At 44.1% G+C, this 23343-nt stretch overlaps 1 protein-coding gene across 11 annotated transcripts in view; it reads right to left on the reverse strand.

Annotated features, from left to right (window-relative positions):
* DGLUCY (D-glutamate cyclase) overlaps positions 1 to 23343 on the reverse strand; it is a 119386-nt gene that overhangs the window by 46746 nt on the left and 49297 nt on the right. For all 11 annotated transcript variants that reach the window (XM_074365139.1, XM_010968694.3, XM_010968693.3 and 8 more), the window contains one exon: positions 969 to 1101. In XM_074365139.1, coding sequence (XP_074221240.1) covers positions 969 to 1074 — 106 coding nt within the window. In that variant the 5' untranslated portion in view covers positions 1075 to 1101. The remainder of the gene's footprint in view (positions 1 to 968; positions 1102 to 23343) is intronic.

Raw genomic sequence — 23343 nt, forward strand, 5'->3', positions numbered from 1 at the left:
AGCCCCTTCCTCCTTGACGGTGGCCCGGGCCATGTGACTTGCTTTGCTAACAGGACACGAGGAGATGTGGTGCAAGCAGAGGCTTGATGTGTGCTTGTGCATGAGGGCGCATCTTCTTGGAATATTCTCTCACGGAGGCCTGAGATACTCCGTAAAGAAGTTTGGCTTCCACTGCTGGAGAGACTTCTTACAGTGAGGAATGTGAGGGCTGGTCCCAGCTGTTCCAGCCACCCCAGGGGACACTCCAGACATGTGAGGAAGAAGCCATCTTGGTGGTCCAGCCCCAGCAGACACCACATGGAGCAGAAGAACCACCCAGCTAAGCCCAGCCTCAGTGCAGAACTATGGTTGAAACCACTGAGTTTGGGGGTGCTTTGTTATTCCACAATAGAAAACTGGACCCACAAATAGCGACAGAGGCCAGACAGTCTCATAAATGATGCAAACTGTCCTGCTTTAGTCCTTTACTCTGTGCTGCTGGCGATCTCACTGTAAACAGAACAGTCTATCTTTACTGTGGAATTTTGCTGGGACTCGGGTCTGTTTTCTCCTGAGGTCCTTCTAGAGCCCTGGGTGTCACTCCTGGGAGACAGCGGGGAGATGGGTGCTGCCCAGAAAAGAACACCAGTCCAAGGAGGGAGGCGTGCACTGAATCAAAACCAGAATAAAACGCAGTGTAAACTGGGGGCACTGTTCCTGGGAGAGAAAACCTTTTCATCACTTGAGGTCACTGGTGATTATCCCCGTGGAGCTTGGCGACCAAGCAGAGCTGGATGGTACTAGACTTCACATCCGAGTCTGGTCCAAGGGGCTGCCTCCTTCTGGGAAGTTAAGCAGTGACCAAACGGAGAACCGCATTCTGCTCTTACTCTCTGTCTCCCATGCAGAAGCCAGAAGTCTCAGGAATTCCTGGGACCTACCTTTCTGATATTTCCGGGAATTTTCTTTTAACATCTAGCACCACTCACCTTCAGCTGAGCTGGACATGTTTCTGATGTTTGGTTTCTTCTGTAGAATCAAACTCCTTACGGCAGAGGGAAGGCAGGACTTCCGGAGGAGAGTGAAGGTCATCATGTCACTCTTGACTAGGCCGCAGGGAATCTGGGTGAGGGGACGGAGAGGAGCAGATGAGAAAGCACAGCTCCCTGGGAGGCAGGTGGCAGCTGCGGTATCAGGGCTGCTCCTGGCCCTGTCCCGGGATGGCTGCCATTCACAGCAAGTGCTGTCCCCACCCGCACCCCTTCCTCCTTCCCCGAAGGCCTCTCCACTCCTCAGAACTAGCTCAGAATCTTCGATCTCTGTGAAGCACCAACAGACTCGCGCTGGCAGGTGCAGGGCTACCTTGCCCCCAAAGTATCCAAAGCATTCTCTGAGCCACTGATTTGGGCCTTGCAGTTACAGTTGGCCTGAGGTTCTACTTGACTCAGAGCCCCATTCTCTTTCCCAAGGAGACCCCAAGTGCCTAGAGGGCAGGGCCACAATTTAGGGCTCTTCCACGGGCCCCACAGCACTTATCACAGCCGAAGCACGCAGCACACAACAAACCCAGTGAGGAGTTAAGGAAGAAATGCATGACTGCCACGTGCAATCACAAAGCAATTAATAGGCCGGATTTTCCGTCTACGTATGATTTCTGATACTTAGTTTTAGGTCCTAGAAGGTAGACACTTTATGTTTTCTTCTTTATATTGCTGCTCCCACCACTGGTCTAGGCACAGGGTCTTACACAGATTTTTGGTAAATGAATCAATACTATAAATTTTAAAATACAGAGATAGTTTCAAAGCTCCAAGAAATTATGCTCAGAAAGGAATCCTATAAACTGACTTCCTACACTCTAGAAAGAGAGGTGTCAATGTGTCAGCAAAATCTAGGGCTAGAGAGACACAGTGTTGGTCTCAAAGGCACAGCCCATGTCTTCCTCATCTTCCTCGTCATACTACGTGCCTAGCATAGTGCCTGGCACAAAGGTGGGAGTTCCTAAGTGTTTGTTGAATGACTGACTGACTGGAGAATGGATGAAAGCAGGATTCAAGGGCAGTGTCGACAGTGAAGGTTCTGGACAAGCTTGATTTTCTACAACTCTTTCTATCTACAAAGAGCCCAATCAGATTCCAAATCACCGATTTCATCTCTAATCTGCTAGATAGAAAATCACGTAAACCCCATGGCCATTATAATGAAGAATTTGAGCATGTATAAAATCTCTAACAAACAAAACATAAAACATACTGCCCTGAAAGGGGTAAAGATATATTTTAAACTGACAGCAGGTGCTTTTGGAGCTGCAGGAACACAATGCTGTGGGGGCACAGAGGAGAGAACAGTTGGTCCCCGCGGGCTAGGGTGGGGTTGCTGGGAGGGTCAGGTGAGGTTGGATTCATACCCCAGTTGAAGATCCTGAGGCTTAAAGCAGCTGCTTTGGCAGGTCAAGCCTGTACTTGCCTGTTGGACTGAGAGAGACCGCCTGGGCTCCAGTAGGCCTGACTTCTTAGCCAAGCAGCCAAGGCTCCAGTTAAGGTCCTGGATGTCTGTGGTTCCCTGGAGTCACCGTGGAGGGCTTAGCACCTCAGCAAAGATCGAAGAGAGAACTATTTCCTAACCATGTGGGGACAGGGGCCAGACCTCTCTGATAACTGTCCTCACTTGGTATCTGGAGGAGAGAATGAAGTTTACCCCAAACGCAATGACATGGGAGACCCTACAGGTACCTGCTAGCCTTCACCCCCCGTTAGTCTCTGTAAGGCAGCAGAGGCAAGCTGGGTGCTGTTCTGCAAATAAATTATACCCAGAAGACCAAAATCTGAGAGTTACTGCCTTTTCTTTCCTTTATTTATTTATTGTTTTAATATAAATTTAAGTAGATCTATGTAATTCTTGTAATAATGTTACTTTCCTAGCCTGGAGATGGATGAGTGCAGCTGGAAGACCTGCCCTGTGAAATGCATGCTGGGAGTGTGCCAGGCACTTGAATGTCACCTGCCAGGCATGCTGGGGTGGAGGTAAGAGGGCTGAGAACCCCCACCTACTGGGTCATTCCCTTGAAGGCAAGGGCCTAACAGAGCATGAAATACATGCTCATTGGCTCCTGTCAAAGAAATGCTGTCAATATACCAACTGGAGAATGCCCAGTCATAAAATAAATGATAGCACTACAACCACATAGGGGAGACCACGGTGGGCCAGGCACTGTGCTAGGCCCTTCCCCCTCATTGATTTACAACCATTGGCTCCTCACCACTGCCCCATAAAGAAGGCATTGCTAATGCCACTATAGACAAGGAAACTGGGGCTCAGGGAGGTCAAAGAAGTTACTTAAAGTCCTATATATAGGAGGTGGTAGAGCCCCAATCCAAAAGCAAGTCTCAGTTCATGCTTGCTTGTTGGGTATCTACTCATCGATATCAGTGGGTCTATGTATCCATCCAGCCTCCCATCCACCATGTATCCTAGTAGGAATCACATCCTCAGTGTCTCAGGAACAGTAGGGGCCTTCTCCCTTTTCCCCACAAGGTGATTCTGGGGCCAGAGTTCAACCATATTTCTTTGTGGACTGATCCCTGAGCTCAGGCTTCTCAAGGCCTCTGCGCACTCACTGCTGAGTGGCTCAGGTGCTGCACTGCCCAGCAAGGTCTCCCTCTAGAAGTGAGGCAAGATGGGATCCAATCAGTGAGCCTTGATCAGACTCCAAGAAGCCACCTTTCTGCTGTGAGGCCCCTCTTTTCTCTTTGGAGAATAACAAACTATCAAGTCCACAAGTATCACTCCCGAGAGGTGGGGGGCCCTTGGACAATCCATTCCTGAGCACAATCTGACCCACTCAAAACCCTAGTGTGAAAAAAATCTCATCAATGCCTGTCACAGATGACTCAAATTCTACCATTAGAAAGTCAGTCCTCTGCTTTACCCAAGCAATTCAGTTCTGGGAATGTAACCTCCAGATGTGTTCAAAAAGCGGATGGGATAGTGTGAGCACATGGTAGCACTATTTGTAATAGAAACAATTTAGAAACAACCTAATAGAAATTGATTAAATACACGGAGGACTGGTTAAATAGAAGAGTAGCTAAACTATGGTTACACCCACACCCTACACAGATCATACATAACTAGAAAAAAGAATGAGTTACTCTGTACCCCTCAAATGAAGCACTCTCCCGAAGATATAAAATGAACAGAGCAAGGTGAAGAATTCTATGCTGAATAACATGCACACAGCTGGTCAGTTCAAATGCAGATAGACCGGCTCTGGAAAGATGGGGAAGAGCTTGGAATCAGTGGTGGCTGCAGAGTCGGGAGACTGGGGGGATGCGGGCCTGAGCAGAAGCAGCGGCTGCCACATTATTCTATGTGAATGGGGCCCTCTGGAGTTGTGCCACAGGTGGCCCTGGTGGAAGAGGGACTTCCTGCACCTTTGAATAGCACAACATGGAAGTATTACCTAACACAAAAATGGAATTTAATTTAAACATATATTAGGAAGGTAGAATCAGGTCCTTTTTAAAGAAGTAAACATTACAATAAAATAAGTTATTCCTTATATTTCTGAGGATTTGGGTCACTCAGTTTTTTCATTCATTCAGGAAATATTTATTTAGCCCTGACCATGTGGGGTATGCTGAGTATAGGGAGGTGAGTAAAACAGAACTTATCCCCATTTAAAGGCAAGTATGTCTGGGAGTGTGAACCCCACAGCGACAGTGACAACAGCTACCACTTAGTAAGTGCCTGCTTGGTACCCAGCATCCAGGTCCAGTCCATCACCTATCCAGGCAACAGGCATTGTGGTACAGAGCACAGTTTCGGGAGTAGATGGTCTGGATTCTGAACCTGCCTCTACACCTAAGAGGGAATCATTGACCCCCCTGAGTCTATTTTTTCATCTGTAAACAGGGACTAATAACAGTATGTTCCTCATTGAGTTATGGTGAGGATTAAATTAGCTGACACTTGTGAGGTTCTCAGAACAATTCCTGGTGGGGCCCACAGTTAGCACCGTGGAAACACTGTGCATGTTTATTGCTCCTCGCCCGCCCGGCCCAGCACCTGCTGCAGATACAGTGGGAGTGAGACAGCCCCAGCCCATGCTCACAAAGGGTTTACATCCCTGGAGACAGACATTAAACACACAATTACCATTGTGTCTGTCTCCCAGGGAAAGACAGAAAAGTAAATATGTAACTCTGCACATGCTGTTCTGAGCACTCCTGGGCCAGATGGACTGCAGGTGGAGAAGGAAACGGGGCTGAATCTGAAAGGAAGAGTAGGGCTCAGACTAGCAGAAGGGTGGGGAAGGAGGGTGCTCTCGGCTGGGGCACAGCAGGAGCAAAGGCAGGGAAGCACCTGGAGGGAACCAGCTTCTGGTCCTGCGGAAGCATATGGTGCAAGAGAGGAGGTGCGGGAGCAGGGGCTGAGGAGGGGAGCAGAGGCCGGCTCACTAAGGAATTTGGATTTATCCCCAGAGCGATGGGAAATCACAAAGGTTTTCAGCAATCAAGTGACCTGGAAAGACTTGCCTTTTATGAAGATGGTTCTGGCTACAGGTAGGGGATGGACTATGAGGCAGGCAGAGTGGAAGGCTGGCAGATGAGAGAGGAGGCCAGGCCAGAGAGATGAGCATCTAGAAAGTCTCCCTCCCAGAAAAGAACTTTGCAGGAGAGAGGCTGCCTTAGCCCGTCGTGTGCCCTGCTGGACCGGCCAGTGCTCAGCACGCTTCAGAGAGCAGCTGAGGCTGCACCCATGAAGCGGGGGACAAGGGATCACACACACAGGGGTTTTCTATTTCCCTTCAGTTCTGCCAGGATGGGACTTTTGGCAGACTGTTTTATTCCAGCACCTACAACAGTGCCTGGCACACAGAAGCCACCCAGTAAATGTCCACTGTTGATGGGGGGTGGGGTGGATGAAGGCAGAGCAAGCAGGACGTACAAAGACAACCAAGATGAGGCAGCCAGGGACGCAGGAGAGAAACCAGGTGGCTCAGCAGCCAAAGAAGCAAGTGTTTCAAGGAGCAATTTGTGGTCATGGAGGTCAAGGAGGATAAAGCCCAGCAGGCATCCACGGGATTTTGTAACCCATGCTCTTTCTCCGTCACTGCCATGACAGAGGCATCACGGCTCTGTTGGTCGAGAAGCACGGGGAGCACCACGTACATGCACAGATCATACTTAGGACCTGACCTTGAGGGGTACAAAAAGCAGTAGAAGACACAGCCCATTTCCTAGACATTCACAGTCTAGCCAGGGAGATCTCATTATTCACAACATAGCAATTCCCAGTATTACAAAACTCCATTTCTGGTTTCTGTAGATGTCCCCTGGATCACTTCCCCAGAGTCCTACAACTTGATAATGGAAGCCTGGAATAAGTAGGTGTACAGACCTTGTCTTCACTCGTTAATTTTTGTGGTGGGAGTTGCTCGGTGTTTGCCAAGAGAGTTGCTGGTGGCAGCCTAAATACAACTGCAAATTTCCAAAATAGATGTTGCCGTGAGGAAGAAGGCATCCTAGATGTATAAATATTTCATAAAAATGTTTTCATTGCAATAGCAGAGACACAAGATTAGGAAAGTGCTTGCAGTCGTGATTAGCATTGTCTATTAGCAGGTCAGGTGCAAGGACTCCCAATGTGCAAAGGATTGTTAACAATACAAGTATTTGCAACCAAAGCCAATGGTGGTCTCCTCTTCCTAAACAGTTCAGTCGTACAGTGATTAGGTGGAGCGGAGAGGCAGGAGTCCATGGTGGGGATAAAGGGCAGAAAGCCATGAAGGCCCAAAGTGAGGCTCAGAGCACAAGTGATGAGGAGGACACCCCCAGGGAGGGTGGCTTGGTCTGTGGGGTCAGACCCTGATCAGGGTAACGGGGTGGGGGGATTCTTCAGAGGGTCGGGGAATGGCAGCCCAGCATGTGGTATCAGAGGGTAAGAAGTGTACCTGTGTACAAGTGTGTGTGCACGTACATGTGGGCAGGGAAACATATATTCCTTAGCCCTGCCTGGAAGCAGCAACGTCTCAACAGGAATGAGCACGTCTACTGCCCAGATCTTGGATCCTAAATACCATTTTCCATTAAAGTGGATTAAGACTCCTTGGAGAAAAGGCTGATTCCAGAACTGAGCAAGGACAGAAGATGAGCCTAGAACATCCTGTCATGCCAGAAAAAGTGAGGATGTGCTCAAAGAATGATGGGCCCATATAGAAAGGTCACAGATTGAAGGGGCTCTCACCGGTCAAACTGGGGCCAGTGTGAGCTTTAAAATTAACAATGATGGAAATGGAGTGTAACTCACTAACACAGGAATCCATAAGTCCATGTGGATATAAAAAATAATTGAAGTTGATGAGGCATGGGATATTTACATAGTTTCAGAGAACCTCCCCATATCATACTAAGCGAAGCAAGTCAAAGACAAATATCACATGATACCATTTATATGTGGAATCCAAAAAAAAAGATACAAATGAACTTATTTACAAACTAGAAATAGACTCTCGGACACAGAAAACAAACTGTGGTTACCAAAGGGGAAAGGGTGGAGGAGGGGAGGGATAAATTAAGACTTTGGGATTAACATATACACACTACTATATATAAAATAGAAAAAAATTGGTACTTCCCCATTAAATACCTATTCATTACAAAGAGGAAAAGACTAACTTTATAATGGAGATAACTTGGTAGGCACCACCTTAATCATGGGATCAAAGTGAACATCATTAGCATAGGAACAAATTAAAACAGGGAAACCCTTGGCAGGGTCCAAGAAGAAGAATGCAGTATCACTGCTGTGGTATTCCTGCATCACCTGAATCTGACCATGAGGAAACCTCAGACAGACATTCTACAAAGTCTGTGATCTTCAAAAGTGTCAAGGTCATGAAAGTCAAGGGGAGACTGAGGAGCTGTTCTTCCAGCCTGCAGGAGACTAAAGACATCACAAAATCCAAGACTGATTCTAAACTAGATCCTTTTGTGATAAAAGACACTATTGTGATGCTTGGCAAAACTTGGACGGGGTCTGAGGCTTCCATGCTAGTTACGAATCTGTGTTAGCTTCCTGGGGTTGGTGGTTGTGTGGTGGTTAGGTAGGAAAGTGTCTTTGTTTATATAAAGAAAAACACAGGCAAGTATGTGAAGATGATGAGAATCAGGGCAACTTATTTTTCAAGAGTTCAAAAAAAAAAATTTTTCTTTTCATACCTTGTTTTGCATTTGTACCTTGTAATCTTTCTGTCACTTCGTGATTGTTTCAAAATTTTTAAATGACAAGAAATAAACTAAAGAAAAATTAAATTGTAGATAAACAAAATATGGTACACATGTAAAATGGAATATTATTCAGCCTTTAAAAGGAAGGAAATCCTGTCACCGGCTACAACATGGATGAACCTTGAAGTCATCATGCTTAATGAAAAGAAGTCAGTCACAAAAGGGCAAGTACCATATGATTCCCCTTATATGAGATACATGGAATAGTCAAATTCACAGAGACAGAAAGTGGAAGAGTGGTTGTCAAGGGCTGGGGACAATGGGGAAAAGGGAGTTAGTGTTTAATGGGGACAGATTTTAAGTTAGGGATGATGGAAAAGCTCTAGAGATGGATGGTGGGGATGGTGGAACAACAATGTGGATGTTCTCAATGCTACTGAACTGTACACTTGAAACTGGTTAAGATGGTAAATTTTGTGTTATATGTATTTCCCACAATAAAAAAATTAAAATAAAAAAAGGAACCTGTGTTAAGGTACGTTCACATTAAATGTTTATTTTCAAATTGTTGGTGGGAAGTGACACCAGGGTTTGTGTGTGTCTTGCCTTAAATATAAAATCTTTTCTAGCTCTGGTTCCCTGATCCAGCTCCATGGAAAGGAGCTTGTCTTGGGAAAGGAAGGTTTCTGTGCTTGCTTTACATGGCCAAATGTTAACTTTATGACTCTGTGAAAACTTGGAAAACTCTCTCTGCCAAATTTGACTGTGAATGTCCATTCTTAGAGAGTTGTGAAAGATTGGAGAGCCTTATTCTACAAAGCAAGTCTGCTTTTAGTTACTAAGTCAAATAAAGCAATCCAACCAAATGGAAAAACTCCAAGGTATGACACTACTATGGGCAAAAAGGCAAAACTTTCTGCTTCGTAGTTTGCTTGGCTTGTAAAACTGGAGCACATGTGCTTGCTTATTGAAATCAGAGGTTTTGCAATGCTCAGTCACACCAAATTCCTGTAACCACGCAACATGACACATGGAATCCAGATGCAGGTTACATGTATGATGCTACTAACAGTAAATGTCGAGTCACATGGTTTCAAGGGTGAGTCCTAGGGATAAAGCAGGAAGCTGCATTAATGTCTAGCTGCCCTTCCACTGCACACTTCGACCAATGGCATGAACTAGAAGCCTACTTCAAGGTCATTGTGAGCACCACCCCCTCGTTGGAGGAGCTGGAGGCTCCATGCATTTCCATCACTGGGAAAGGGCTTGCCGAGGGGTAATGACCTGACACGCCGCCTGCACACACAGAAGATATGTGGAACTAAATATCTAAGCATCTTGACTCTTTGGGGCTTGGTCTCTTCTTGTCAAAAGCCAGATATGTCAGGATACACATTACTTTAGCGCCTTCCAGTGCTATGATTTTCATAATCTGTAACTAGTTAGGCAATAATTTGTGAGTTGATTGTGGTATTGATTATTAAATTAAAAAATTTCCTTGTTAGCGTTTGTGCTTGTGTGTTTCTTTAATTGAGAGTAAAATTAACCTCAGTTGAGCAGTGCTTAGAATTACTGGTCTCAGAACTATACATTGGTCCAGAATCTTACTTGTGCTGCCATCTGACAGTGTAAATGTATGGAAACATATATATATATATATATATATATATATATATATATATATATATGTTAGAACCATGGCAGAAGTAAATATGATGGGACAGATATAATAACACATGTCCTTTAAACTTAATTCTCTTATGCCAAGCTTAATATAAAATTTAAAGGTTTAAAGGGTGTTATAGTTCAGAAGACATATAATTGATCTAAACCCAAATAAAAACAAGCTAAGCTCAGACAGGATCACTTACATACATCTATCGACAGCTATGCAGAGATGGCTTACATAAATGCTACAGGATGGCTCCCACTGTTCTTTCAAAGTGTCTTTCAATCCATTCAAGCTGCATCCAGAAATATTTGAGGCCTGGGCCTGGGCCTGGGCCTGTACTGTCCGAGGGTTCACAAACTGAAACCACAACCTCAGACGTGATTCTACCCTCCCCCTGCTCTGCTTTCTGGATGAAATCCTCTGAGATTTCATTTGATGAGTATTCCTGGCCACCAAATGTCTGAGACTCAATCTCTGCCCCACAAGCTCTTTATTTCCATTGCATAAAACCAGTGACCATTCTGAGACAGGAGGGAAGCTGGCAGGGCTCAACCTTTAAAAGAATGACAGCCATCGAGGATATGACATACACTGGTTAGAATCAGCTGGGCCCAAGATGCTGGAGGATTTGCCTTCCAGTAGACCTTGAGCCTTATTATATGCTTATTGTCATACATTAGCATGCTAAATGACACACCCGTAGGCACCAAGACGGGTCCCAGGCTGGCCATAAAAGGCCAAAAAGTGGGCGGTGGCCCGATTCCTGGAAATCTCTGCCCTTCCCCAAAATAGCTGGAATAATGCTCCCACTTGTTAGCATATGAAATTACCCAGCCCATAAAAACCAACCGCTGCCCCCACAGCCCGGGCCCCTCTCCCTTCTGAGCTGGACTGCATTCAGCCTATGGAATGTGTATCTCTCTAAATAAACTTGCTTTCACTTTACTGTGGCTGGCTCTTGAACTCTTCCCTGAGAGAAGCTGAAGACGCTCACTTAGCAGCCCATCCCATTGACTCGCCCGAGACCAGGGACATGATTATCTCCCCGTGCCCCCACTCTCCTGCAACAGTGCCACACCTAGGCAGGATGGGGACAGTGTACTCCCATCTGTGGGGACAGGAACACAGGCAGTGTTAGTTTAGGGGCCACTATTGGCCCAGATGGGCAAAGCCAAAGCTCCATAAGCGAGTCTTTGGGACAACGCAGAGAGAAGCCCACTCCTCCCCTGCCCAGCCCCGGGTGCCCTTTGAGGGAGAGAGTGCTATCAGGGACCTCAGATCTCAAGGGGCCATCCTAAAGTGGTGCCTTCTCCCCCAGCCACGTGGTTGACACGTCTGGGAGCCCCGCCCTTGCGGGGTCCTGCCGCGCATGGCAGCCAGAACTGAGCAGAATCCTGGGCTCTCCCCAGCTGGGTGTATTTCCATGGGAACGGCTGGGCGGTGTGCTCCATCTATTTCTATGGTACCTATCACCATGGCACCTACTTGCTCTGAAAAACACAGGCTAAAAAAAGAACATAAAGAAAAGGGGGACAAACTGCTTCCCTGCAGTCACCTTCTCCCTCAGCTGTTGTCACACCTTACGACTGCTCATGTGAACCTCTGCATCCCCAGTTCCTGTGTTTTTGTTGTAGGTGGCCTTAAAAAATAACAGGCTTACTATCAGTGTCAGCATCATCTTGGGGGTGATGTGGTCTGAGGCTCCAGGAAGTTTGCAATCTACTTGCTGCAGACAGAAAATTCCTGGGGTGGAGGGAGCCCACACAGGAAGTGACTCCTCTGGGGCTTGTTCAGATATTGGGGGGGCGGGAGGAAGAAGTGGGGAGGAGAGGAAAGAGATGGTGACCTCAGTGTACACAGGTGACCCAAGAAAAGATCTGTCTTTATTCCAACCAAGTGGGTCAGGAGCACCTGGGACATTCTTTCTGGAGAAAGGTCCACAAGGCCAAACAGCCTCCCTGAAGGCTTTCCCTAAATTAAAGGTCACCTTTCACAGCGGAGCAGTTAATCCAGTCTCTGGAGTCAGAACTTGACTTCGAACCCTAACTCAAGTCACTTGCCAGGCATGTGAGATCGATGGGCAACCTCCAGGAGGGGAACGTCCTCGTCTGTAAAACGGAGATGAGAAGACACACCCTCAGGGACAAGCCAGTTGCTGCGACCTCAGCTGTCATGGCTGTTCCTTGCTTTGCTCATCTATAAAATGGGGAGAGTAATCACATCTGCCTTGAAGGAGCTTTGTTTTCGAGGAGACACTAAAGTGCTGAGCAGAACACTCATAGCTGCTGGAGAGAAGGGTGTGGGGAGGAGGAGGACAGCGATGACAGCCAGGACAAGGACGCTCAGCCTGCCCTGGTTCTCCAGGGCCTGACTTCCGGCCCTCAGTCCCAGTGGGGCAGGTACAAACAGGGCCCCCATTCAGAGTAGCCCCTGCCTCTGGACTCCCGCATTCATCAGTGTCACATTGTTGTGCCTGAGGACAAGCTTGTGCTCTGAAGTGGGTGTCACCATGCAGAAGGGTCATCAGCCTGGGCGCTGCTGTCACACACTGACAGTGGAGTTCTCAGGAATCACAGAAAATCCCAGCATGGTGCCCTGCTTGTGGGCTTGGGAACAAGCAGCCCTGGGGGCTCCAGTCTCCCCCTGCCATCTATTAGCTGAGGGACTTCCCTTCCCTTCCCTCCCCCATCCGTGAATGGGGTAATGTTTCCATCTCAGCAGGAGGTTGGGAGCACTAAAGGAAACACAGGAAACCCTCTAGTCCAGAGTCAGCACTACTGGGCTCCCTCCTCTTCTAACCCCCACACTGAATGTTTTAAGGCGGAGTGGATAGTCTATTTAATGAATAAAGGATTAGTCTTTGTAACAGAAGGAAACGGGCTCATTTCCTGAATTTGCCGGTGGTGCTCGTATGTGCTGCAGTGAACCTCCCAGGCTCACACAAGACCCCAGGCCCCAGAGGCTGGCATGGTCCCTCCAGTTCCCCCACTTCTCTCTCAAGCGGTCCATTTCTCATAACTCCCCCTGGAGAATACTCTGCTCTCCCAGACAAGTCTGTGGGTTCACTCTCATTCATGTCTTCCTCAACCCTTTTTACTTTATAAAACCACCTTCCCAATTTGTGGGCACTGTGGCTGTCTTCCTGTCAAATCCCACATTTGGGGAGCCATGTGCTTCCAAGGAACTGTTCCCTACTCCAGAGCTACTCTGGGGATAGAACATGTAAACCGAGCTAAGCCAATCATGTAATTCCATTCCCCTGCGTGCAGGGATTGGTTCATGTGGCCTAGACTGGTCCAATCAGAATGGCTCTTGGGACTTTTCCTGAGAATGGGGGACAGAAGGCCCTCAGGGGCGACGGAGGTGAGGCTTGGACTGCTCCAGCCATTCGACCATGAATCCTACAGGCAAAGCCAGCCTGCAGGTAAAGCTGACACATGACGAGTACCAACTAAAGCTCTGCCAGGAACTAGAGCTGCGGCCGTGATGGCATTATGAACACCGAGAGCATCTCAAACTTGCCTTACCTCTGAACTTCTTAGTTCTATGAGTCAATCAACCCCATCTGTGTTTCAACCAATTTCAGTTGGACTTTCTATAACATGAGGATAAAAAGCACCTGGAACATCACTTGCTCTCTAGCTCCAGGGCCCTCACCTCGTTCAGAGCTCCATTCCAAAGTTAGGTCCTGAAGGAAGTCCACCTGATTCTATTTCCTCCTATGCACTGTTCATTAAGTACTGACCATATATGTGATCCCAACAATAAAATCCTTTGAGATTGGTAGTGTCTCCATTTTCCCAAAGAGGACACTGAGGCCCAAAAGGATGGGAAGTCATTTTCTCCCAGGCTACACATTTAGTAGTGGGTAAGACCACAATTAGAAATGAGGGCCTGTGTGATACGTTAACTATTAATAAGTTTTGATTTCTTTTCCTAAATGTTGCAATTCCCCAGTTGGATTATAAAGTTCTTAAGTCCAAGGCTATTTTTATTTCCTACTTTGACCATCCATTGTAGTTACTTGAGAAGTGTTTGTTACCAATTGGTCAACGGAACCTCCTGCAGCCCGGAACACCCTGACTCAGGGGCCTGACAATGCCCGGAGGTCTGCTGAGTAATTTAAAAGGACCAGGCACTGGGCTAAGTGACTGACATATGTAATCTCATTTTTGGAAAATGGTTCATTGTGATTACGTTATTCTTGGACCCAATGGCAAGTGGCCTTTCACCAAGGCCTGGAAGTGCAACCTGTTTGGATTGGAAGTGGAGGATCTATTCCAAGGAACAAACACAGAGGGCAGGGGTCCCTTCCAGAGGCACACGGCTAGGTGGAAAGGACAAGGACTCAGTTTGATTCCTGGCCCTACTTATTATCTGGGTGGTGTTGGGCAAGTTACTTCTTTTTTTTAATTGAAGTATAGTCAGTTACAATGTGTCAATTTCTGGTGTACAGTATAATGTCCCAGTCATGTATAGACATACATATATTCCTTTTCATATTCTTTTTCATTAAAAGTTATTACAAGATATTGAATATAGTTCCTTGTGCTATATATACAGAAGAAATCTGTATTTTTACCTATTTTTATATACAGTGGTTAACCTTTGCAAATCTCTAATTCCCAAATTTATCTTTTCCCACCCCCTTTCCCCTGGTAACCATAAAATTGTTTACTATGTCTGCGAGTCTGTTTCTGTTTTGTAGAGGAGTTCATTAGTATCCTCTTTTTCCTTTTCTTTTTTTTTAGATTCCACATATGAGTGATATCACATGGTATTTTTCTTTCTCTTTCTGGCTTACTTTGACTTTTATGCTTTAGTTTTCTCATTTGTCAAATGAAGATATAATCCCAACACCTCTCAGGGTTGTTGGAAGATTGAATCGTATCAAACACCCAGCATAATGCCTGGCAGTTTTGCTCTTTCCCCCACAGTATTTCTTCTTTGCTGGGCACTAACCAGTGGCTGGCCCTCTCACAGGCATCTGTCCCCACCCCCTGCAATGGACGGTGGCCAACCCCACCCAGTTGCCAAAGAGATATAGAAGTCCCAGAAAACACTGGCCATCAGGTGGGGAGAAGTTTCCACCCCATTCCTTGCCAAACAGATTTGCTGCCAGAAAGCCAGAGCACACCCAGGAATGGTTGTAGCCCAGGCTGCTGTGTTTCATTGCAAATTCATTGTGTTTAGATGATAACTAAGCCTTTTTCCTTTTGTCTCTGCCTAGCAAGCCGTGACCTGTTCCAGATCTGACAGGTTGAGTACCGGGTCTGACTTATTAAAGAAAGAAAAGGGGACTTGCTGGGTGGCTCAGGACGCACTCTCAATTAGGACGTGCAGTCATTCCTCCGAGCAGCCAGCCTTCCCTTAGATGGTGCGTGTTAGTATATAACCAGCGTACACTCACTCAGGGTTGCTCATCAGCAAAGGGGACTCTTACGTGGCTTTAGGTAAATTTGGCAGAGCAGCATTTCTCTGGGGCTTAGTTGAGGGGAGGGTAAGGAAGCTTCAGAAGAGATAAGGTTCCTTTACATTTTATCACCTCTTCTAATCTCCTCTTGAACCCAAAGAATGTGGGTAGGCCCAGCACTTTGTTCCACTCCAGAATGAGGCTTCTGGTGCTGAAGAGTTACACCCTTCTGCTGGAAGCAGTTCAGTTTCTATTTATGGGAGGTAGTGTTCTCAAAGTGGACACCTGCATCAGAGTCCTAGCATTCTTGATAAAAAAATACAAATGTCTGGCTCTATGGATTCCTCCTGAATTAGTCTCTGTGTGAAGGACTGAGAACCTTGAGTAGCAGTTAATAACGTGGGTTTTACAGTCAGATATATACAGATTAACTCTCAGCTCCAGCGTCACTACCTACTACCTGTGGACCTTGGGTGTGTAACCTCTCTGGGTCTCAGTTTTGTCACCTGTACAAAGGGAACGCTGAACAGTCAAGGGATATGGAGCTCACGTGCTTGTTATAAGGATGAGATGAAATAACATGTATTTATTTAGCGATGCTTGGCATATAGTAAACTACAGTAAATGTTGACTATGTGATAACTCTTCAAAAAGTCTTGGGACTCTACCAAAGGAATAAAGTTGGCCATCACAACCAGTGTCAAGATCCCTGCTAGTACTTTTTACTGGTAAAGATTTTGATAAGTCTACAGACCAGCAACCAGACCGGAAGGATATTATGAGCCATATAAACTCCCCCAGGACACGCTCCTCTGCACCTCAGCAATGGGCCAGCCAGGAGAGGGCAGCAAGAGAAAGCCAGAGGCCAACTCTGCAGCTATTAGAATCACGATGCTTACGTGTTAGGGGTACCTATGTGGTGTGTCCAGGTCGGTACTAACTGCAGAAGACACTAAGTCTCATGGATGCAGGTGTGGCAGCGTGGATCACACGCTGGGCGGGTGTACATCAGCACTGTGAGAGGTGGCTGTCTATCCGACCCTAGACTCCACAGATTATTTCCTTTAGGAAATCATACAGCATCACTGTATTGTAGGAAGCAGCAAAACTTAATTGAGACGTAGATCTGGGAGACAGTCTAAACCAGGGGTTGGCAAGTTTTCTGATATGGCCTGTGAGCTAAGAATGGTTTTTGTATTTTTAAAGCGCTGTTAAAAAGGACGAGGAGGAGGAAGGGGAGGAGAAATAATAACAGCATGATAGTTAATTGTGTGCCTCAACTTGACTGGATCAGAGGGTACCCACGTATGGGGTTAAACATTACCTGTAGGTGTGTCTGTGAGGGCATTTTCAGATGAGATTAGTGTTTGAATTGATAGACTGAGTCAAGAAGATCATCCTCCCTGCTGCGAATGGGGATCACCCAGTCCAGTGAGGGCCTGGAAGAGCAAACGGGCAGAGGAGGGGAGACTGCTCTCTGCCTGCCTGTGTGAGCTGAGACATTGGTCTCCTGCCCTGTGACAGGGACTTACACCAACAGAGTTCCTGGTTCTCAAGTCTTCGGACTTCTTCTGGAACTGCACCACCGGCTCTCCTGGGTGTCCAGCTTACAGATACCCCATTGTGGCACTTCTCAGCCTCCACAGGATATATATAGAGAGCCAATTCCATCTCTCTCTCTATATATATCCTATTGGTTCTGTTTCTCTGGAGACCCATGACTAATACAGAGATGTATGCGTTGCACGAAACCTAAAATATTTACTATCTAGTCCTTTACATAAAAATTTGTTGAGTCCTCATCAAGCCTACTCAGGAGCTGACTGTTTAGCACATAGTCTTAATATAATTCAAAATTATGGTCTAAATATAATTCAGAATCATGCTCCATCAGAAGCACAAATCCTCAAATGCTGCTGATGTATTACCAAGTCAGCAAAAGCCACTGATCTGCTATCCTTATTTAGGCAGGAAACAAAGTTTATCTGTATCAAAGGAACCCGCAGGACCAAAAGAAGACAAGGACAAAACAGGACAGGAAAGTGACAGGCTAATCTAACTCATGAATATAGATGCAAAAAATCCCAAACTGAATATCAGCAAATTAAATCCAGCAGTGGATCAAAAAAGTTATCACAAAAATATCATAACCAAGTTGCGATTACGCCAGGAATATAAGGTTGGTTTAATATTAGAAAAATGGTTAATATAATTCATCATATTCCCAGATTAAAGGTAAGGAATTTACCATCTCAATAAACTCAGAAAAAAATTAATGGCACTTAACATCCACTAAAAATTTAACGAACTCAATTAGTCTGAACGAGCACTTAATAAAGAACATCTATCAAGAAGAGAAAAAAGAACAAAAAACTTGTACTTAATTATGAAATGTTGAAAGCATTCCCTTTAAGAGCTGAAACAAAGCCTAAGATGTCCCATCATACCAGCCTGTGTAGCAGAACAAGCAGAAGAAGAAAAAAAAGCAAATATAAGTGTGTAAGGATTGGAAAGGAAGGGAAAAAACTTGCAAGTCTTATGATTATCAGCATGGAAAATCCAACTTTCTATACAAGTCAATTATTAAAATTAGTAAGAGAGTTCGGGAAGGTTTCTAGGTACAAAATCAATGTGTAAAAGTAAATTGCATTTCTATTCACCAGGAACTGCTAGAAAATGTAATTTTAAAAGATACCACCTATAATAGCATGAACAAATACCAAATACCCATGAGTAAATCTAACAAAATACGTGAAAGCCCTTTATAGAGAAAAATTTTATTACAAGTTTGAAATAAAAAATCTAAACAAATGTTCAAGGAAGACTGGACATTGTGAATACATCATTCCTCTCCAAACTGATATATATATTCTAGGCAATTTCATTTAAAATCCTAACAAGTTTTTTTAAAAGGAACTCAACAAGCTGATTCCAAATTTTACTTGGAAGAGCAAAAAGCCAAGAGGAACAACAGACAAGTGTCTGTTGGCAGGGGTGGGGGTGGGAGCTGGGCGGTAAGGAGGGCAGTTCCTGTACCAGGTATCAAAACTTATTATAATACCATAGTAATTAAGATTGGATGAAATCCCACAACCCAACAGCAAAAAAAGCTACACAAAACAAAACAAAAAAACAAAAAATAAGCAACCCAATGAAAAACTGGGAAATGATTTGCAAAGACACTTCTCCATAATGTTGCTGTTAATAGCAGGGTGTATGTACATTTTTGAATTAATTTTTATTTTGTGGATGGCTTTATTCCTTTGATAACTATGTAAGTTTAAAAGCTAAAGGTCTAAACGTTCTTAGAAACAATGAACAGTACATGTATGTAAATTTAAAAATATATGTGCAGTGAAAAAAAAATGAGCTATCAAGTCATGAAAGACATGGAAGAAACTTTAAAGACATATTACTAAATGAAAGAAGCCAGTCTGAAAAGGCTGCAAATCGTACAATTCCAACCAAATGACATTCTGGAAAAGGCACAGCTACAGAAACAATAAAAAGATCATGCTTTCCAGGGGCTTGGGGAGAGGGAAGGAGGGATGAATAGATGGAGCACAAGGGATTTTTAGGGCGATAAAATTATTCTGTATGATACTCTAGTGGTGGCTATATGTCATTATGCATTTGTCAAAGCCCACAGAATGTACAACAGCAAGAGTTGAGAACCCTAATGTAAACTATGGACTTCGGCTGATAATAATATGTCCATGTTGGTTCATCGATTGAAACAAATAGGCCACACTGATAAGGGATACTGAGGATAGGGGAGTCTATATGTGTGGGTGGGGAGGGCTGTGTGGGAACTCTGTATTTTCTGCTCAATTCTGCTGTAAACCTGAAACTGCTCTAAAAAAAAAAGTCTATTAAAAACAAAAACAAAAACAAAAAAGACACTTCTCCAAAGAAGATATACAAATGACCATCAGTACATGAAAAGATATTCAACACAGAAATGCAAATAAAAACCACAATGAGACAACATTTCATTAGGATGGCTATTATAAAAGAAAGGAAAGAAAACAGAAAACCAGAATATAACACATATTGGCAAGGATGCGGAGAAACTGGAACCTACGTTCATCGCTGGTGGGGATGTAAAATGGTGTAACCTCTTTGAAAACAGTATAATACTTTCTAAAAAAATTAAGTATTGAACCACAGTTCTGCTTCTGAATATATAACCAAATTGAATGAAAAGCAGGGACTCAGACAGACACCTGCTTTTCATTCAATTTGGTTATATATGTTTATAGCAGTGTCATTCAATTTGGTTATATATGTTTATAGCAGTGTTATTCAATTTGGTTATATATGTTTATAGCAGTGTTATTCACAATAGCCAAAAGGTGGAAGCAATCCAAATGTCCATTAATGGATGAATGGATAAAAAAGTATGTGGTACACACATATAATGAATATTATTTAGCTTTAAAAAGGAATAAAATTCTGATATATGCTGCAACATGAGTCAACATTGAAGATATGTTAAGTGGAATAAGCCAGACATAAAAGGACAAATACTATGTGTTTCTACTTATATGAGGTATCTGGAACAGTCAAATTCATAAAGACAAAGTAGAATGCCAGTTACTAGGGGCTAGGAGGAAGGGGGAATGAGGTGTTATTATTTAATGGGGACAGAGTTTCAATTTGGGATGCTAAAAATTTCTGGAGATGGATGGTGGTGATGGTGATGGTGATGGTTACACAACAATGTGAATGTACTTAAAGCCACTGACCCATACTGTTAAACACAGTTAAGATGGTACATTTTATGTTATGTATATTTTAGCACAATAAAAAAGGTTGAGTGATATTAGAGCAGAAACAAACAAATGTATCAGTAGAGCAGTACAAATAAGATGACTCAAAGTGCGACTGTACAGCGGTTACCATTGTTTGTCACGGGCCCCACAATCAGCACGGAAGTGAATGGCAAGCATTCAGAAAATTTCATAGCATTTGATAGAGTGAGTTTATGTCTGTTGAATCTAATAAGAAATAACTGGGGCCTTTCTTTTATGTGTCTTTTTTCATTTTGCTTTTCTAGTAATTAATTTTTATTATATTTACAAGAATATTGTTCTGCAATGGATTATGGGCAAAACTGGAGTTCAACACAGAAAGCTTGAGAGTTCAGGGGGTAAAAAACCCACTCGTATGTGGAACGTGATTTCTGACAGAGAGGACATGGCAGATAAGTGAGGGGAAAAGTAAAAATAGAAGTCTATTAGAACCATCACAAAAATCAAATCCAGACAGATTAGACACTTAAATATAAGATTAAATACTAAATATGAAGGACAAAATAAGAAATTTTTAGAAGAGAATGGAAAAGAGTTATTTTTATGACCTCAAGTTGGGACAGTTTTCTTAGACAAGATAAATTTGACATGAAAATTAAGAGCTTCTGTTCAAAATCACCATAAATAAAATGCAAAGGGAAACCCAAACTGCAAGTAGATATCTGAACATTTGTAGATATTAACTATTATAAATAAAATAGATAAACAACAACTTTATACTGTATAGCACAGGGAACTATAGTCAATATCTTGTAGTAACTTATGGTTAAAAAGAATATGAAAATGAATACATGTATGTTCCTATATGACTGAAGTATTGTGCTGTACACCATAAATTGACACAACATTGTAAACTGACTATACTTCAATAAAATATATTTTAAAAATTAACACAGGATTATAATCTAGAATATATAAAGCATTCTTATGAATCAATTTAAAAAAATGCCAACAGCTCATTAGAAAATAGAGGAAAAGACATAAACAGCCATTTCACAATAGAGGGAAAAAAACAGATGGTCCGTAAACATGAAAAGATCCTCCACTTCAATAGTAATCAAATAAATGCAAATTATAACTATAACGAGACATAGGTCACACCTCACTGGATTGGTAAAAATTAAAGTTGACTTCTAGTGCAGATTGTTACAGTCACTTTAGGAAAATAATTAGCAATATCTTGTAGAGTTGAAGATGGGGGAGCACACTTCAGCCTCGCAAGTCCACTCATAGGTATGTACTCTAAAGACCTGAATAGATACATGCAATGTGAGACGATCCTATACTGGAGTATTATACAGCAGGAAAAAGTAAACTGCAGCTACTTGTTTCAACACAAATGAATCTCAAAAACATAATGCTGACTAACAGAAGTCATGGGAAAATATACATTGTATTCTTAAATACAGCATTAAAAATAGGTATCTGTGCTCTGCAAAACCGAAAAATAGAATGCTTAGAGATTTAAGCGTGTGATGTGTATGTGTGTGTGTGTGTGTAGTAAAACTGTAAAGAAAAGCATGGGATGATGAACACAGTTCATCTGTACAGTTTCCTTCTGACAGGATACGTGTTTGGGAAGGAGCATTCAAAGGCTCCTAAGAAACTGACACAGTTCTATGTCTTAACTTGGATGGTGGGGCAGGTGTTTGTTTTACAATTCTTAAGCTGAATATATGGTTATATGTACGCATATGTATTTCACATTTTTTTTAATTAAAAGAAAGGATAAAAAGTGTCTCCAGGGCTGGGTAAGAATGTGGACAGAGGGTCAAATCCCCTGTGGGTACAAGTAAAGACTAGGCAGGTTGCCTGCTCTTGACAAAGAGAAAAATGCAAATTAAGAGCCTGCTCAGAGGCCTGGCCCTTGAACACTTATTTTTATCACCCCAGCATTTTTTTCCTTTCAGAAATTGTCTTTCCTCCAACCCAAGGGTGGGGGTTGTCATTCATATGTTATTACCTGTCACATCAATGGTGGGCATGTGACTCAGGCCAGCTAATGAGGGTATTTCTACTTGTCTGGCCTCAGTGGTTAATACAGGGATGAGCAGAGGTCACCAGCCAGCCCAATCAGAGCCAGCCCTGCCCTTCTGGTGGAACAATCAAGAAAGAGGTGGGATTGCTATATGTAAATGCATATGCCAAGAGCTCCATGAAAACCAGGCTGAAAATGAGGCCAGCAGAGAGAAAAGCAGAAAGGAGGATTAGAGTGTCACAGAGGGGCAGAGAGAGGAGGTAAGGGAGAGAGAGAAAGTCCTCACCCTGTCATCTGAGTGTCTGGATCCAGCCATTCCTGATTCCCATTAAGTAGACAGTTATAGATCCAGTTGCAATCAAAAGTGTCCTACATAGCATAGAACTTTGTACAAGGAGCAGGGTTGTGTGAATGACAGACCCTAACAGCTGAAATTGGCTGTGTTGGGGTGGGGAGCAGGGCCATGTGGAGTTTCCCATCCCTGACCAGGAAGTGAGCAGTGAGCAGTATCTGTTAAGTGGAGCAAAGTCACTAAACTCTCTCCTTGAATCTGGTGAGTCAAACCACATACCTAATTAGAGTGGAAATTTAGAAGAATTGTTTTTTTAAAAAAAGCCAGGTTACCGGGATGTGTTGGACATTTCTTCAGCCTTTTGTGAGGTTCCTTGAGAAAAGACACATGAGTCTCAGCTGGTATTTCTGAAAGCAGGGAAAAGGGAAAACAAAGCCTCTTTCTGCCTGTGGCCACTAATTTAACCAAGCTGAGAGCCAGAAAATAATTTTTTTTTAGGATTGCAACAGTCAAATCCCTGCCCTAGGCTAACGCTGGTGCAGGCACAGGCTTGAAGAAGGAAAGCCCAGCGGGAGACAGGAGAGGGACTTGGAGAGGGCTTCCCCTCCAGCAGCTCCCGCCGGGCACTCCCGGCCTGACTGAAGTGGCCGTTGCCCCAGTGTAGACAGCTGTCCACTGGGGAAGAGCCTGCAGCTAAGTGGCCAGATTAGCCCTGCCTCCCCCATCCCCCAACCCAGTGTGTCCAGGGCAGAGGCCAAATGGACGAAATCTGAATGAAGGCTGGGAGAGGGCAGAGCACAGAGATGGTTGTCAGGAGGCAGACACAGAGAGGACAGGGTCCAGATTCCAGAGCATGACTTGACTGGAGTCAGGCTCTGGTTGCCTGCTTAAGGAGTTATCAGAAAACTAACTTCCCAGCAACTGTCTAAGACTTTGACAGAGTCATACTGCCAGAGACATCCCA

This window comes from Camelus bactrianus, chromosome 6, assembly GCF_048773025.1.
Source record: "Camelus bactrianus isolate YW-2024 breed Bactrian camel chromosome 6, ASM4877302v1, whole genome shotgun sequence".
Lineage (NCBI taxonomy): Eukaryota > Metazoa > Chordata > Mammalia > Artiodactyla > Camelidae > Camelus > Camelus bactrianus.